The sequence below is a fragment of the Macrobrachium nipponense genome, chromosome 36 (genome assembly GCF_015104395.2).
Source record: "Macrobrachium nipponense isolate FS-2020 chromosome 36, ASM1510439v2, whole genome shotgun sequence".
In the NCBI taxonomy this organism is placed as follows: domain Eukaryota; kingdom Metazoa; phylum Arthropoda; class Malacostraca; order Decapoda; family Palaemonidae; genus Macrobrachium; species Macrobrachium nipponense.
Genome location: NC_087220.1, coordinates 43,805,829 through 43,824,992, shown reverse-complemented (window position 1 = coordinate 43,824,992; position 19,164 = coordinate 43,805,829). Strand labels below are relative to the sequence as shown.

Sequence of the window (19,164 nt, the reverse complement as noted above, 5' to 3'; positions counted from 1 at the left end):
TGACTCTTGATCCTGCAGCTCCTATACTCTGATCAAGTTGTCAGAGGCAAAGTGGAGTGTTTACATCTAGTTACTGCCTAACCACCTTGTTCAAGGCTAATGGCCATATTCCAGCCTACACTGAAAGTAATTTCTTATGTAAAGGACCTCATGTTTGTATAGTTAGGAAGAAACATACAACTTACTCTCATGATTGTGATATTGTAATACATGTACACATTCAAAGTACCACCCTAAATTTTATCTTCAGTTTTAGCATAGAGTATCTTGAGTGGTGTTCATTGTTTTATTCAACTGACATTATATTTCAGGTTTGGGACCAAGTTAAAGCTGCGAACAATGATTTGAAATTATGGGAAATTGGCAAAATTATTGGATCCATGTGGCGAGACCTTCCTGAAGCAGACAAACAGGATTACGTTGATGAATATGAGACAGAGAAGGTAAAATGATCAGGAGTGATTTGATTTTTTTTTTAAACCTCATGGAAAGAATTAATTTTAGTTACATCTATTTGGTATGACAGATATTCAGGACCTTATAAATATATATAGGTAAAGATTAGTATTTAAAGACTGACGCATCACAGTGTTCTATGCCTGGTCAGTGACCAGCTTCCACCTCGTATACGCATGAGTTGCCAGATGCCGTGGATTCTTTGTTTTACAATCTTTGATTTGTTTTAACTGGTTTCCAGCTCCTATTGCTAAGACCTCAGGTTTGTTAGGTATGAAAAATACAAATTGATTAAGAATTTGTAATGTCTGATACCAAGAACACTACAGTGATTCTGACAAGAGTTTACCATGGCAGTCATAAATTTTGCTTAATTAATTTTCCACTGAGTACTTTTTTATATAGATGTTTTTGTGCATTGTGCATCTATTTATTTGCTGGGACCCAATTTTTGCCTACTGTTCCATAGTAGGTATCGTCATTATTCTTTTAGGTATAAGTGATATATAAAAGAGTCGTTTATTCCCAGTGGTTTTGAAGTTGAGATTAACATCTTTCAAGAATACAATAGGAAATGTAAATTTGATTTTTATAACTACATATTTGGTAAAACTTTTCTGAGAGCAGGAATTAATTTTTTTCACAAGTTTTGTGTCATAGGTTTAGTTCTTGTAAATAAAGGAAAATATTATTTATTAGAAACAGGATTTGTAGTGAAATGTATAAGGTTCTTATTGAGTTTGATTAATAATTGCAAACTATAGTAAACTTTGGGGAAGAGGAATAATATGTAAATAGGTACATAGTAGTTCCAGCTGTATTAACTATAGTAGTTCAAGCTGTATTAACTGAAAAGAAATTAATTTATGTTTTGGGTTCTGTAAAGAAGGTTAAGGTTCTAGTACATTGTATGTAACCCTTATCTTATAAAGTAAATGGAACAGGTCCTGGTATGATTGGTAAGGAATAATATCTCTTATTGCCTATATGTATTTAGTTTTACAGTAGCATATGAGGGATAACAGTCCAGTCATTTTATATTCTTTTTATTTTTATTTTACTGTATGTGTGATTTTGATATCACTGACATATTGCAAAGTTGCTTAGCCTCTTTTTAAGTAGTATTGGAAGTGGCATCTGTACTTAGTGCCGATCCTTTTTAGCCATTTTGTCAACGTAAGTCTGTCTCGGTTACTGTTTAAGTAATTGACAAAAAAAATTATTATTAGGTTATCAACATATGTAAATCAGGCGTAAACCTGTTTTTATTGAAGCCATTAGAAGTCAGAATTGATTTTGAAGTAAGAACTCAGAATTGATGTTGAAGTCGTTGTCTTATCTTCAGACAAAGGATTGTCGCTTTACTTCAGACATAGAAATCAAGGCCGAGGCTTTTAAATAATTTGTAGATGCCATAGATGTCTATATTGTTTGTTATGTCCAGTCTTTGACAAAAACTACTAGTCTTTTGTTGGTTTCCTAGAAAAAGTTTGATATAAGCAACACTTTGATTCTTTCTCTGTTTATTCTTTTTTGAAAGCCAATAGTGTACCGGAAATGTACTGTGAATTGGAATATTAGAAATTTTAGCACTTGGGTATTAGAAATAGACTTTGATACGTGTAGCCTCAGGTTACTAACAGGGTTCCGTTCCTGGGGGCTTGACTGTAACCGAAAATGGTCGCTAACTGAAATTCAAGTCTGCGGGCACCACAATCCACCTTACGGTGCCCTAGACTGGTTAGCAATGCCTTAGACAGTCATGGCCAGATGTGTAATAACTCTTTAGTATAAAAGTGGAATTTCATTTGCCTAATCCTTTACTATGGTCTGCACAGTAGTTCTGCAAAATTTTAATGATAGATTCGATGAACTTTTAGGTAAACCTTAGCCTAGTGTGAGAGAAAGAGAAAAAAAGTCACCTTTTTTAGTATGCTCAACATTTCCTCCATCTCTTTATTTATCATATCTTCTAGTTAAATAAGTTAAAAAGTAAAAGAGAATGATACCAGTATCATTAGTAATGTTATAAACATCACTTAAAAATGCTACAGCCAAAAACAACTGAATGAAAACAGTAGTTTTGCTACAAACAACTGAACTGCATTGGATAACAATGTTTTGCTTGCATTTCAGCCATCATACAATAGTAAATAATTACTGTGGCTATGTTACAAATAATGATAATTAAGTAGAATGTGACTGGTTATATTTTTACATTTCACCTTTATTTACTATGGAGAAAATATCGGCAATGAAATATGATATGTACTGCTAATTTTAGGCTGCAGTTGTAGCTGAAGCTGAGAAAACAATGTTCACACTGCTAATGACTATAAATTATCGTGCATCAGCAACATGGATGAAACTTGACTGCAAATAATAGTGGAGAAAAAAGTATTTTAATGAAAAATCAGGGCATAAAAGAACACAATTTATTGTTGTTTTCACACCGATAAAAGATTAATATGTAAAGCTCATATTATGGTGAAATAGGGTGAAGATAGCAAAAGGAATCTGTTAATATTTAGAATAAAAAAAAACATGCTCCCACCTCCATCTATTAACAAAAAAATAGCTAAATATGTAAGTGTTACATAATAAAAATATGGAATGTTAGTCCATATATATAAAAGACTAAAACTAAAGAGGTCAACCAGATTGCTTGCAGGAATGTGATCAGACTAGAAACGCTAAAGATGACGTATACAATAAAAATAGGCTAAGATAACATGCCGTCACTTGTGTTCATTCAATTGTTTATAAACTTTAGTCCAAGCTTCCTGCTTGAGACAAACACCGTGACCTATAGCTCAAGCGGCCTACGTGATTAGCAACTATGTCATCTGATTGTGTGTTCGTATGTAACTATGTCATCTGATTGTATGTATGTTCATATGTTCGAGCTACTGTCTGCTCCTTTATGACTGGTAACCGAGGTGGTAGTAGGGCAGAATAGAGTTAGCTATCGTCATTAGAAGACCTGTACCTCTTTACCTAAGCTTTATCATGTAGAGAGAATAGAATTAGCCATCGTCATTGGCAGAAGCGATCAAGCTATCGTCATTAGAAGAATTGTACAATCATACCTGATCTTCACTATGTAATATCAGAGAATATAAGTATTTTTATACTTTGTGTTTTCTAAGAACCTCACATCAGAAGGAAATCATCATGAGTTTAACATATCGTCGTCATAACCAAGAAGATAATACCGACTTCGTAAGTGATCTACAAACCCCAAGACACTCCATTGAATATGGAAGTGCAATACCAACCGACTTAGCGTAAGATTATCGCTAGTCTAACATTACCTCATAGGGCGCCTTATTATACAAGGCATCAGCCCTAAAAAATATAGTTCACAAGAAGACAAATTTAAGTCATATTTCGACTTTAAAGCACTTCATATAACTGAAGATAACCTTGTTCCATGTAAATAGAGTTTCTAGAAATTTATTTAAGCTAGCCAGAAGCAAGAAAATGGCTCTGAACCGAGTTAAACAAGGTGAATTCAACTTAGCTCTGGCCTCAGGTGATTTGTCCTAACCAAAATATTAATCGCGCTGTTTCTATGTTATTCAATACAATAATAATATGAAACTACATACAGTATTATTGGATACAAGGAAGTAAAGTATAACTTTTTAAAAGAACCAAGCAAAAGATGCATATATTCGTTGTTTGTATTTTATGAGGGTCTTTCGGAACTTAGGCTAAGCCACTGATAACCAAACAAAGGTGCCATTTATTAAAAAAAGAAATAACTAAATCTAGTTAAGAATAGGACGTATTTGTCACATTTCGACTTTAAAACACTTCATATAACGAAAGATAACCTTGTCCCATATATATAGAGTTTCAAAGAGATTTATTTACACTATTTAAAAGCAAGAAAAATGCTCTAAATTGCATTAAATAAGGCAAAATAAACTTACTTCTGGCCTTGGCTAGTTTTTCCAAACGAAAACATTGATCGTTTTGTTTCTATTTTATAATACAGTAGTAATATGAGACTACATACAGTGTTATTGGATACAGGAAAGTAAAGCATAAATTTTAAAAGAGCTAAGCAAAAGATATACATCTGTTGTTTGTATTTAATGAGGACCTCTTGGCACTTAGGCTAAGAAGCCAATAATCAGACAACGGTGCTATAACCCCATGGAGGGTAACCCCAGTTATGAATATGTTGGACAACCGCCATAAAACCAAAATGCTGGTAACTGATCTCAACGGGAACTGGGGGCTGCCTGTATATTGACAAGGATGGTAATGGGCAGTAAATGACTGTGTTTTATTATGGGTAGGATGACTAATTCAAGTCGCAGAGAAAATGTAATGAAGGCAATTGCCATTGGTCTTGTAATACCACAAGATGAAGTAATACAAAAGGAGGAGCAGTAGGGCCAGGCAGTATGTTGGATGGTAGAGATTATCTTTCTCCTTTTTTAACTTCATTCCTGACGTCAAGGCACTGTAAAAGGAAATCTTTTTTGATATATTGATGTTGATTGTTGTGATGAATTCTATTGAGAGGTGCCCAATTTCAATCAGAAGAAAGTAATAGTATTAAGTTTCCCCAGAAGTAGCAATTTATTTTTTAGTTTAGGTAGGATTATCTTTGAAGAAGAGAATTAAAATGTGCAAATAAAATATGAAATAATTAATATGAGGTATAGGAAAGCAAAGCAGAATTGTAAAGACGTGTAGAATTGAGCAAAATAGTTTTAACAGTTAATGAAAATGCTTTTACATTATACTATATTAGAACATAAGAGAAAGTATCAGAATTAACAAAGTGCTATGAAGACTTGTATTTAGCTCCCATCACCACCTCAGAGAATGACAACAGCTGTACCTGCCTCTGCTTCAATTGGTGGTTCAAGTGAGAGAGATATCTTGTTCAGGTATTGTTCAATTTACGATAATTTGTCTTATGATGATCTGATTTTACAATGGGGTTAGCAGTTAATACTGATACGACAATATTTTAAAAATATTTTCCAATTTCGCTTGCAATGGGTGCAGGCAGCAGCGCATAATCAGGGAGCGAGAGACCAAATTACAATAGCCTGACTTTATCCTATCTTCTAGTTAACTAAGTTAAAAAACAGCAAAAGACAATGATGAAAGTATTGTTTTGACATTATACTCGTTGCCATTGACTTGAAGTTTAAACTTCCAAAGAATATGGTGTTCATTAAGAAGAAGTAAGAGGAAGTAAAGAGACTTACAGAAAGAAGAGATTCCACGTATTAAAAAAGAAAAAAATCAATAAATTGATAAGTAAATCAATAAAAATATACTATTAAAATGCAAGGCTAATAGTATTAGGGTAGTAATGTATTGTATATTTGCTTTAACTTCTGAAGTTCCAATTAAAGGCAAATGTACCATGTTAGACCAAAAGAACCAGCATAACTGGTGCATCCTTTGCTGAAGTATAAGAGGACGACTTGAATGACCTGAGGTGACATGGTATATGTTATGCCTCCTCAAGGCTGGGTGATATATATTTAAACTATTCATCAGATTAGCCATTAGACCACAGCAGTTGCATTTTGATTGGTTTTCCTGCCATAATTTTTATTTAGTTATGAGTTATTTGTTGATATGTATACCAAAAAATATAATTGTATTATTTAGTTTTTTTTTTATATATATATATATATAGAAAAGTATACTTTTATTTGAGAACTGAATACATTTGCATTATACGTATAATAAGATTATATACTACAATCACTCTTTTTCAGAACAGAGTGGCTTCAAAGTTCTCATTATTTTTTAGATTTAGAGGTTGGGAGATAATTTTTTTATGATATTACCATTGTGAGGGAATTATAGAACTATATTACTTGTGGATCATTTGATATATCTTAATTACATACATACACATTAAATGATATTCCACCTGTTGGCATGCATCTCTTAAAGTCATGTACTGCTTGATATCTAAAATTTTAATATATGTTGAAGTGAAATCCTGTATTTAGGTTGCTGAAAAATAGATTTTCCCACTGCCAAGTATACCTGTACTTGAAGGATTACAGCTTTCCTTATTATCTAAATTGTTAAGGATGTTTTTTTTTCTAAGAGTTGTTTATTATTTAATTGTTACTGTCACAAGAAAACTTTTTAAGATTTATGTAGCATTTCCTATGGGTGTGGTATTTCTAATTTTTTCATTCTTTTTGTTTCCAAGGAAGTTTTAAAAATTTAGAAACTAATGCTCCCATAATCGTATTTGATTTCTTGATATTTCAATCTAAACTCTGCATTTATTTGCTGTTTTCACTAAGTATGGTATGAAGTTTAGAACTGCATGGTTATAGGTGAAGGGAATGATTGTAGTGTTGGTGTAATTGTAATTTCTTCAAGTTAGTTACCTTTCATGAATTTATTTGTTGTGGGTATGAAGCACACCGAACCAGGCTCTTGAGCTTTGAGTAACATGGTGGCTCAGCTAAATACCTTTTGGAAAGTACTGGTTTTTAGTGATCAGCATTTTGAGCAAGGATTCCTTCAATTTTGTCAGTACCCACATATGTTGACTTGGAATTCCTATTTGTATGTCAACAACTGACATGGAGGTAGTGAAATATGTACTATTTGCCTAGCCAACCTGTTATCTAAAGCTCAGGACAGTGAAAATTCTCAGGATTTCTAGGGTCTTGGTTATATTAATGACATGTAGTGTGAGAGGTCTCTCTATGTAGTTCTTATGTTTGTGAATGCATTATCCTTGATGTCATCTTTTGTATTTTTGTTTTGTCTTTGAATTGACATGCCAGCTATTTCCAATGTAATCTTTTGTATTTTAACCCAAGTTGTTGGAAAAAAAATTTAGGGAGATCCATTGAAGGTGATGACTAGATGCTAGATTTGACATTAATAAGTGTAAGACAAAACAAGAGTATGTACTAAATTTGTGATGAAAGCAGTAACAAGCTTGGATGTATTTGAAATAGTAACACAGACTAGAAAATACCATAGCATAGTAGAATTAGTTGTAAGTTTTACTTTGAAAATCTGGCTCTGAAGCAGAATTACAATTAGTCTTATACATTGCCGTGGGAACTTATAGAAAGTACTCATAAAACAGTTAAACATCCTGAACTTTACATTACATTTCTTGAAATTTTGAAATTATCAGAATTTTTTAAGATATGCCACATAATTTTTCAGTAATTTTTTTATGATCTTGTTTCTTGAATATTTGAAGTGGAGGGAGAAACATCTCTGAAAATATTCACAAATTTGCTATGCAATATTTGATGAGGCAGTGAAAGAAATAAGATTTTCCCTTGTAAGCAGTTACTTGTGTGTTGTAGTGTGTAGGAATAGTTTCCGTATGTAAAATTCATTCATTTGGTATAAGATTCCCAGTTACTCAGTGCATAGAAGGAGTGCTTGTGCATTTTGTCAGGAAGTCATTACACCTTTGTAATATTGAAAGTTATGAAACCAAATGACAAAGGATGTCGGTATTGTTTCCTAAAACTTTTAGTGATAGTTGTCCTTAAGGAAAGCTTACCTTGTAATGTTTGTTGTATAGGCTTTTTGCTATTTGTTTGAAACTGTTCTGAGAGCAGTAAAAGGGGAAGTGTTAGGGGAATGTCATGTTTTTGTGCTTCTCATATTCAGAAAGTAAAGCCTTGTTCTGCTGTTGTCTTGTGACCTCAGAAACCAAATTAATCATAACCCTTACAAACATGCTTTTTGCTGATGGAATTTTAATTTTCTTTTTACATGATTTAGATGTGGTATGTTTGTTCCAGTATATAGACAAATGGGGATTTGCTTAATATTGTTTCATTGAGTAAGTCTGTTTGATTGCATTGCCATGCTTCTGTTTGTAGATTATTTTTATCACAAGTGAATGTTCACTGTTATTACCAACTTATTTTTAGTAGATTCAGTTATAGGCTTTGTTATACGTTACTATGTTGACCACAGGAATGGTTGGAGTATCTTGGTAAAGAGATTAATTAGAAAAGTATGAGCAGTAAACAGTGTCAGTTGAATAGTTATTTGAGTTTATGCCATATCTAGTAACCAGAGAGCATTTTTTCCTTTTCGTACAGTTACAAATGACACTCAGTGCTGCTGCTATTTAAAAGAAAAATGATAAACTGCTGGGTACAGGTCTGTTTTAGACCACTAGCATTGGGTATGTCACGTGCTGACTCCCTTTGATTTGCAGGCTGAATACACTAAGGCTCTAGAGGTGTATCACAACTCGCCTGCCTACCAACAGTATCTGGCGGCCAAGTCCAAAGGTAGGTTATAGGAAGCCGGGATTGGGCCCAAAGCAGCACCATAATAAGAGAGTTTGACGCTCCTATTAAAGGCAGCAGCACCGTAGGGTTATACATATCGTGTGGTCAAGTGGAATGATGTTTTGAAGTCATTCCTGTTTTTCACTTGAGCATGCCCCTTTGATGGTGACGGTTTACTAAGACTACCAAGGGAAATTCTGAAAGGCATTATGTACCATTTTCATTTATGGCCTTTATTTGGTGAAAGTAAGTTTATTGTATGTTTTGTGATTTTCAGAATTTTTCTTTATTAGAAGTGCATGGTCTCATACTGAGAACTTCTGATCTTAATTTGATGTTGCATGTTCTGCAGAGAGCTCTTAAACACTAGCTGTTTGAAAGTCCAGGGATCTTACTTTATGGAAAGATTGACCTAATTCTAGAGACCCCTTGTGTCATTTCAAGTAGGCGCACACAATTTCAGGATTACAGTTTCTTCTAACTTTCATGTAGTCATTTTTTTTATATAAACTGAGAATTATTTATAGGGTAATTGTGAAATCTTCAATAACTTTAGTAAATTCAGAAAGTTTTCCAGAATACTTTTGTTAGTGTTAATGGATAAAAAATAAAAGTAGGACCTTGAATTAGTTATGTAAAAAATTAGTTGAGCAGTGTAATTGGGCATAATTCATATGTATAACTATTTATATTGTCAAAATGATGTAAGTAATGCATAACACTCACTACATAGTATCTGTTCATTGAATCCTTCTATATGCAAGATAAAATGTATAGCTTCTTGTAAAATCATGAAAATGAGATGAATAAGCATTTTGGTATCTTGGCCCACATCCAACTTAAAAAGGTAGTATTATGTTGTTAGGGAACTGACAGTCATGGTATCACTTTGAAAAAATGTTTGAACTTGAGACTTTGGACTGTATTTTGGCAATATGAAAATTCTATACCCATGACAGATTTACCAGGTGAAATGTACTTTGAATTACCATAGTACTTGGGTGTCAAGTGTGTAGCATATGGTACTAGCTAAAACAATCAGCTGAGAGCTCCTTAGAATTAGTGTCTTGTCACAAGCCTCCTTGATGTAATCCTTTCTGAGTTTCTGTCACTTTTTTAGTTCTTGCATGTGTTTGGTATTGCTCTAGCATTGCTTGTATGTGGAGGGTAATTTGCATGCAGCTTCTCTTTGAAATTAATTACAATATAATTTATTTTGCTCCTGTGGTTCTTTGTCCATTCTTTGTTTTTAGTGTATTTTTTTTTTATTCTGCCAACATACAACATTAACAAAATAACATGGGTTTCTTTTGTAAATTTATTTCGTCTTGTTGCACTTTAATCGCCATTCTTAGCACATTGACAGCATTTTCACTTGTTGTAAACTACAGTACTTGCATTTGTGGTTTTTGTTTTGCAGCTTGAGTATGAAAAGGCTATGAAAACATATCATGCTTCGCCAAGTTATCAGGCATACTTGAATGCCAAAACAAAGGGTGAGTAAGAATCTGGTTTTTGTTTTCCCATCATTTTGTGTATTTTAAACATTTTCCACTACCTTTTTCATCTGAAACACTGCATCAACTATTCTGTGTGTGCTGTAAAGCATTTCTCAGATTATGAAAGAGAACCTTTTTTGGTGGTTTGGAAAGGTATACGCTATCATGTCAGTGAATTAAGTTTACGTAAATTTTCATATTGTTTAAAGTGTAAACGGTGCAGAATTGGGTTTTGTATTTTTACTATTATTTGTGTTACGGTTCTTATCTAGTTTTAGAGGAGGGTTTTTAGTAACAAAATCATTGGTCATTTGAGAGAGAGAGATATGTCATTAGGGATATAAAGGCATATGGAGCTTGTCATCTTGTCTCAAAATTTGAGTGACAGTTATTATTACTGAAAGAAACTTGCCCTTTGTTGTAGTAGTTAGTTGCTGAAAGTCACTCATTGTCTTTTCCACTTTCTTTAGATCATTTTCCATTACTCCCATCCCACGTGGTTTAATAGCGTCCTCAGATTTTCATGCTTAGTTTTCAGCTTATTTTTGTTACATTCTTATATTCCATGGTAGTGGTCTAGGACTTAGGCTCAGATTGAGGCCTTCTGTTAGGCTGGTAAGTTAACAAGTATTGCAGCTCATTTCATTAGGATTTTAGTTTGGGTTTTACCGATAGCAAATTTGTCGTTTGCCAAATAATGACGAATAACATTGGTTTAAACTTGTAATTTTTTCTTTTATTGTATTTAGTACTAAATATGTTTTTATGCAGTACAGCTTGAGCAAATGAATTCAAAGTCATCAAAGGAGTCATAATAGGTCATTTTAAGTTACTTATGACTTATTACATAGTCTCATTTTCATTTTTATGTTCGAATGAAAAATTTAGAAATTTTTGCTAAATTTATGACTACGTAAATAATTAAATATGAAAATTTAAGATGAAATAGTAAAAAAACTGAAGTCCATCACTTTTTCAGTCACCTAATGCAGAAAAGATGTATAAATATTATCTGACATGTTTCATTGTTTTTATTCACATATGTTAAACTACCAGATATAACCTCATTCTTAATCTGTGACGAGCAAACAGTTACAGTGTCAGAACTATTACATGGCATTTAAGTTCATGTAGTAGCTCTGGCACTCAGTAAAGCTGTTATTATGTACTACATTACTTTAAAATTTACAGTAAATTATATTCTAGTAAACCTCTCACTTTATCCCATCTCCTTTGTAAATATTGTTGTGCTAGGCTAGAAAACTTTACAAGACTTGCAAACATTTTTCACTTAAGGCAGCACATGTATATGATAAAACATATACCATGCTTTGTGCAAAAACAGAAGTTTGTTCTTAGTTTTAATAAGCAGGATTTTCTATTTGAATTTGTTGTGCTTGAGAAGTAGGAATGTGGGTACGTGGTAGTCTTTAAAGATCACTAGGGTAGGCATAATGTCTGTTTTTAAAAGTATACAAACGAATACCAGAACATACTGTTGGGTTTCACAAGAGATTTGTCAATAATATGATTTTGTCTTATATAATACTTTCTGTACGACAAATGACTTTTCTACTTTTGATATGTAGGAATTTATAATTAAGTCTGCGATGTTCGAAAAGTGGGAATTTAAGGTGTGTGATAATCTTAAAAGATAATTGAAGTAGGCAAAATATCTGTTTTATAAAATACAGACAAATGCTAGAACATTTTTTTCTTTAATATCATTAGTTTATTCTAAACCCTGCTCCGTGAATTTGTTTTTCTGTTTACCTATTATAACAACTGCAAATCAGTTTAGTAGACAGAATATATAGTCTCACAAAAACTATTTTTCTTTTTTTTTTTGACCATACAGACAAAAGGGAAAATAACTTCAGACCATAATAGTTGTTAAGGAGACAAATAAGATTTGGGCTTTTTATAGTGATTTCACATTGATAGTCTTATTTATTGTCCTTATTCAGTGTTCTGTGAGCTATGTATATCAGTATTTCTCTGATTTTTCTTTTGTGTTTAGCCCAATGTTTAGTTTCATTCTAGAGCAAATCTAGACTAATCACACCATTTTTTGCACAATTTATTTTGTTCTCAAGACTGGAAAGTATTTTCTTTTATCAAATAGGAATTATGTAGTTATGCAGTAGATAATGGGATCAGTTTAAAAAAGTACTATATTTAAATGTTCTTTAGTGTATCAACGTTGTTTTATTTGATTTATTTTTGCGATAATGAAATTGGTGTGACCTTTAAACCTTGTAAGGTAAATGATAAAAAGTGCTGCTGTTTCTGATTGAGTACTGTTCAGCATTGTTATTATTTTGATCATTTGTTCTTGTATTCACTTTAATTAATGTTAAAATTTAGTTTGACAATCATCTCAGACCCTCAGTCATCCTCACTAAACATGTCATGGTTTAAAGGTTAACAGTTTCTCCATTTCGAATGGTATGGAATTGTTTATATTTGTAACTTTATTGTACTTGATGTAGGTAAAATACCTTTCATAGCCTTACTTAAATGTATAGTTATTTTTTTTAGGGGGCATGAAAAGTTAAGCAGTACATGAAAAGATTTGAAAGGGTACGGGTACTTGTGCCTGAAGTAAGATAACTTTTTAGTCATTTCAAGTTCAGTGAGTAAATTATTTATCTTGTATATTCATAACATTTCAGTGGGTAACATAGAAAATGATTAGTGATTAGTAGGAAGTTTTATTCTTTATTCCATATAAATCTTTGTGTCATATGTAGCTAAAATACTGCAAGTCAGTCAGTCAGTCAGAAGAGGCACTAAAATTCTTAAATGTTCTCAACATGCTTTCCTGGATAATCATCCTGTAAGTCACATGTTGAGCAGTCATCTACAGATTCAGTACTCTTATACAGCAATGAGTAAAGATTAATCTTGCTTTTGTCAGAGGTACCTAGATTATTGTAGGAAGCTGTGTGTAACAAGCTCAGACTATGTAATGGGATTCTAATATAAAGCATTCAGTCCTGTGGAGCCCAAATTTAATAACACCTAACAAAGTATGTTTTTCTGTTGTCTTTATTTAAATGTCATTTTGATTGATTTGTAAAATATAAACGTACCATATTTGACAGCCATCTTTTGAAAGATGTGGGTAAGTGTGTTAGAGAGAGAATATTAAGGAAACAGGAAAGAATCAAGAACATATGTTAAAAGATTTTAGCAGTCAAAGGCTTAGATATGGAATTTGTCCCTGTAGAACATCTTAAATAGGTTTTGGTTTGGTAGTAAACTGTTCAAGCAGAATGAACAGTTTACTCTTAAAATTTTGAAAAATTGTAACTTGATAACTTGTTTACTATTTTTTGCTGATTACAAAATATGAACAATAGATATATTCATTTATGATAATACGTACTAATACTGGATTGTGTAATTTCTTGTTAAGTATTAAAGTTAAAGATGTTAGTGAATATATGACTTTGTTATGAGTGAGTCAAGGATTACTGTTCCATTGAACAGGCCAAGACCAAAGTGTCAAGTGCAGAATGCGAAAGTTAGGATCTTTTTTTAGGGAAATTCTCAAGATGGTGTTGACAGAAATTTAATTCTTTTCTGATAAGATATATTTCTTTTTTTCTTTTATTCTCTATGATATGGTAAATTTTTCTCAAAGGGAGAGAGTAGTATTAACCCCATACTTTGCTAAACCTATCTAATAGTAGAAATTGTTCTACTGAAACTTCTAACAGTTTTTTCAGAGAATTTAGAAAAGATCATTAGATTACATGACTTTCTTTGTGTACATTTCTCATATATTGTAAATGCAATAAGTTTCTGATGAGCTTCTTACACCTCTTCCTGTTATTATCAATGTTGTCTTGAGTCAGTTCAGATTTTTCACAGTTGCTTGTTTGCTTTGTGGTAGGTGTGTTAGAGTATGTCTGTATTTTAGAAAAATGGGAAAGGTGTTGGAAAGCAACCATGAAATAGATTTAAACTTTTTACTAACTATATCAACTACAGTATTAAGGGGTTTTTAAGTGGTTTAGTTTGGTATTCATCTTGTAAATAACCTTAAAGTGAAGTTACAGTAGTACATGTTGTTATATGTTCAAGTTAGTATTACTGTATTTACAGGTTAGGGATATACTGCAGTTATGTGTGTGTTTTTTTTTTTTTTGAGTCTTTTTATCATGGTTGTTTTGAAGACCTATTTGTTATTTTAGATTTTAATCAGAAATGTATTATGGCCTCCGGTTGGCTGATTTGAAGTTTAGGCTGCATATTGAATGGCGATTTGCTCTATCTCTTATTTCACATATATAACGTACAACTTTTATGTAGATAACTTTTACATAGAATAGTTTCTGTTTTGTTGTAAATTGGCAAGTTAGTAAGTATTGACAGAAATTGTTTTACTCATGAATGATCAGGTAAAATTTTTCATCTTTTTGTCTCTAAAAAGACTTCAGTATGACTGAAATCTGTATATATGTCATAATATATGAAAAGTTCAGATACCCTAGTAATGTTATTCATAAGTAAATTGTTTGTTTTATTACACTTGCTGATGAAATCACATTGTTTCTTTACTGATTAGGGTTTTACCACCCAGCAGGAACGGCAGCAGTGGAAGAGAAGGAAGTCCTAGACCGCTCATCCAGCTCTACAGCTGTGGGTACCAAACTTGACAGACGTATTGATATCCAACCTGCAGAAGATGAGGATGGTATGTGATCAATTTCTTTAATGTTGTCTGATATTTTGTCTTTTGATACTGTTGCAATAGATTGATTTAGTGGCATTTAATACTGTACATTTTTTTCTTTTCCAGATTATGATGATGGATTAAGTGTTAAACATGTTTCTCATGCAAGGTATGTACGCAATCATCGCTTGATCAATGAAATATTTAGTGACACAGTGGTTCCAGATGTGAGGTCTGTAGTGACAAGCCAGCGTCTTACTGTTCTGCGTCGACAAGTCCAGTCTTTAACAATGCATCAGGTAAGGCAATTTAGTTGTTTTGCAGGGGGTAAGGATAATGTACCTTAAATACTTTGCAATTTTGTATCTTATTTACTTTTTTGCATTAGGTTTTCTGTCCACAAAACAAAGTCCCATCTGTCAGCCTGACTTCAGAATATGACTATACCTCACTTAACATCATGGTTAGGTTCCAAAGATCAAGTCATTAGACTAAAAGAAAATAATTGGCATTATTCAAAAGTTAGGGAGATGTAAAACTCTGTTTTGGCTTAAATGTACATGGTTATGAAATATTCTTGGCTTGAGGTTGGCTAAGTGACAAGTGGTCACACCAGATGGAAATTGCAGGTATGGAGAGGTTTTATGTAGTTGCTTGTGGCATATAGAAGGTCCACTAAGCATATGATGGCCATTTGCTTCATTGAAATTTGTAAATGAAGGGTATCCTGAAAATCCAGAGGCAGGCAACATTCAGGTGCTTGTTGAGTCAACAGGACTGAATCACAGAGCAAACTACTTTTTGGGCTATATATTTAATACTTTCTGTTTTAAAATGCCAGCAGACAGGAATACAAAAATTTTAGTATCCCTCTCTCACAAAACATCAGCGACAATTTTTATCAAGATTTAATAACTAGTTATGGAACAAGCCAGTAAGATGGGTTTTTTATCGATATAATTCTTGGAGGATGGGTTGCTTTTCTATCCATAAAATTCTTGGAGCATGAGTAGCCAAAAAATGGAATCCTGCCGATTCCTAAATGGTTCTGGTGGTTAAACATGTTGCAAAACTTCAAAATCTGTTCCCACCCAGTACAAGCTTTCACCATGTTGCCAACGTAGCCCACACTACTATTGTTATTCGTAAGTTCGTGTAAATTTACATCCTATGAAACTTTCTTGATCTTGTTGCTTTATAAAGGTTGAATATTTTAACTCTGATTTGGATAAACTTTTTTATTAGAATCATTATGGGCTTATGCAGAATATTCATATCCTATAACTTTGCATATTTGCTCCTTGCTTTATTGTTTTTCACTAGTATTAGGAATGGTAGTTGTTTGGTACAATATTTTTAGAGAGATTGGTTGGTAATTTTTTTTCAATTTCTTTCTTTCAGAAAAAACTGGAAACTGAATTGCAACAGATTGAGGAAAAGTTTGAGGCTAAAAAGAGAAAGTTTGTTGAAGCAGGGGATAGTTTTCAAGGTGAATTAAAGAAAGTTAAGGTAAATATAGTGTTTTGTCTGGTTTTTCTCTTAGTGGAGCAATATTGCTTTGTTTGTAGTGCAGTAGAAAAAGTGAAGACATTTTCTTTTATAGGCTATGGCTCCCAAGTTAGACGAGGCATCATTTGCTGCTATGGTTGAACGTCAGAAAGAAGTATTACGAAGGGAAGCTGAGGAGAGACAAAGGAGTGCCCAGGGTCTTCCTGTGCGACCCCCTTCAGCATCTTCCCAAGGAGGATCTGCTAACAATCCTTCAAATCGTGAGGATAGCAGTGAAGCTGCAGGACCTGCTCCTCAGAATACTGCTACACCAGTTGAAGCCTCCTCTTCACCAGCACCCATGCAGGTACATGCTGATTCAAAATGGTTTGGGTGCATTTCATTAACATATAAAAGTTATTCTTGTACTGTGGTCTTTGACCAGAAGGCGCATCAACATTTTAAGTAAAAACCATGGCTGCATTGATTTCTGAAGATGATTATAGTGTTTTAATCTGAAGCAGTATTATTGGTTATTCCTTTGTCATAGGCAATCTGAGCTCAGGTGTTGAAATCAAGATCATGTTTTGGAAAAATATGAAACTCCAGTTAATGGAAGTGATGTTTCAGATCCTCTAGAATTGCATTAATTTTTAATGCCTCAGACTAATGATATCTATGTAATTCAGTTCTAAAAATAAGTCCAATTCTTTTTATGGTAGATTCTTGCCTTAGAATTTTACTAATACTTATTTTATTCTTTCAGCCTTCATTGTTGGGAAAGAATGTTAATTTTAGAATTATTTATTTTCCATTTTGATAACTTACTTCATTTCATCCTTGAACTTTCTTCATGTAGCAGGCAGGTTACATTCCTAAATATAAAAAAATAAGTAATTATGTTAAGTAATAATACTCTTCATGTGAAGCCAGTTGAGATTTTAATCTACTTAGGTAGGAGTGCTGTAATTCCCTTGGATGGCACCGAGTGGCTTTAATGGCCACAGTTCCTGGTCTTCAATCATAATTACTGTACAGTCATTCATTCATTCTAATTCCCTTAGCCACTAGAGCTTGGAAGTAACGGTTAGTTGTTATTATATAGTACAGACCAAATCCAACCTAATCCTGAAAGGAGGTTGAGGTTTGTTTCAGCTGGTGAGCACACACTGCCAATGTCCCATAAGATACTTGGAAGAATTGTGTTACATTAGTTACAAGGTGAAATCAACTGTAATACTCAACTAGGTATACATAACTGAAATGCAACCCTTAGCTGTTTATTGAACTTTGCAAATATTTTGTTGCAGTACAAACTCATTGTGCCATAAAATATGCAAACCTCAAATGTTACTTAATCCAACACTGTGCAGTATAGTTTAGTCCCAGTCAAAAACAGTCTTCTTAGATAAGTATCTATCACCAGAGGGGCTCTTATGTGTTTGTTCCAATGTGAGTGCTACATGTCTTCAGTTTACACATTTCTTTTTTAAGTTGGTGGAATGGTTCTATACTTGTAAAAGGTATATGTTTTTGATTTGGAACACAGGATGTAGTTAAAAATTATTTTCAAAAACTTAGATAATCATCTCATTGAGAAAGTGTTTAGCATAGTTACCGAGATCCTGTAATAAGCAGTTTGTTCATGAAACTTACCTGTCAGATATATATATAGCTGTATTCTCCGACGTCCGACAGAATTTCAAAAAACTCCCGGCACACGCAGTGGGCGGCCAGTGGTTTAGTACCCATTCCCGCCGCTGGGAGGCGGATATCAGGAATCATTCCCATTTTCTATTCAGATTTTTCTCTGTCGCGGTAGTGAAAACACCTGTTTCCACTACCTCCGCCTAGGATTTTGAAACTTCATTAGCCGCTTAAGTATCCTACTTATTTTTTTGAATGATTGACTTGGATTTGTGGCTAGGCATACGCTATCATAAATTAATTAAAATTTTTTCATTGCATATGATGTCTGAATCTAGGTAGCCTAGTTTCAGATTTTGTTGTCTGCAACGGGTAAGGGGAGGCTACCGAAACCTTCGGTAGACACTCGTTTAGTATACATGACGTTTACATGTTTTCTTTGTTGAGAGATCAATGTAATTAGTGTAATGTTGACTGATTCCGAAAGAGACGTATGATTCGTATGTACGCAAATTAGAGCGTGATAGAATCAGGAGGTCTTCCTCCACAGTAACAGAAGTTAGGATAATGAACCTACTAACCTCCAGTAGACTTTATTTTGCCTAACCCTGTGGTATGGCTTACGGGCCTAGAGGAAGTTCTGTGAGAAGTAATGCCCTTTCTATTATTGTGGATTACATCAAGTAAGCTTGAAAAAGTGCTCGCTCTCCAATCAGTGTTGTGAGTGTAGTGATGTTGATTTTGCCCTAGTGTTGTGGAGGGGGCGTCAGATCGGTCCTATAACGCCTCTAGGTCTAAACCTCTGTCGGACTCCCAGGACCAGGGAGGGGGCAAGTTGAAAACCGAAGGAGGGTTACGGGAACCCCCCCCCCCCACCGATCTGGCGTCCCTTCGGCAGGATAAGGCTGCCAAAGATCGTGCACGTGCACGAATCATGAAAGATTGCTTCTCGTCCTCCGAGGCGTCCTCCCCGCAAGGTTGGAGCTCTCGGAAGGACTCGCGCCCTCTAAGAAGCTTTAGAGAAGAGGACGCTTCACGTCCTCTCTCTCGTCAGGAGGGAACGTCAGATCCGCCCCATAACGCCTCTAGGCCTGGACCTCTGTCG

General features: G+C 33.8%; 1 protein-coding gene across 8 annotated transcripts in view; it reads left to right on the top strand.

The window, feature by feature from the left end:
* The window catches only part of LOC135203588 (SWI/SNF-related matrix-associated actin-dependent regulator of chromatin subfamily E member 1-like), a 148,968-nt gene that overhangs the window by 119,637 nt on the left and 10,167 nt on the right, over positions 1–19,164 (top strand). For 4 of the 8 annotated variants that reach the window (XM_064233366.1, XM_064233371.1, XM_064233373.1 and 1 more), the window contains 6 exons: positions 312–443; positions 10,162–10,237; positions 14,817–14,945; positions 15,051–15,223; positions 16,326–16,433; positions 16,528–16,779. In XM_064233366.1, the coding sequence (XP_064089436.1) occupies positions 312–443; positions 10,162–10,237; positions 14,817–14,945; positions 15,051–15,223; positions 16,326–16,433; positions 16,528–16,779 (870 nt within the window). Of the gene's footprint in view, positions 1–311; positions 444–8,665; positions 8,742–10,161; positions 10,238–14,816; positions 14,946–15,050; positions 15,224–16,325; positions 16,434–16,527; positions 16,780–19,164 lie in introns of all 8 variants that reach the window. The other 4 variants (XM_064233367.1, XM_064233368.1, XM_064233370.1 and 1 more) reach the window with 4 other exon arrangements.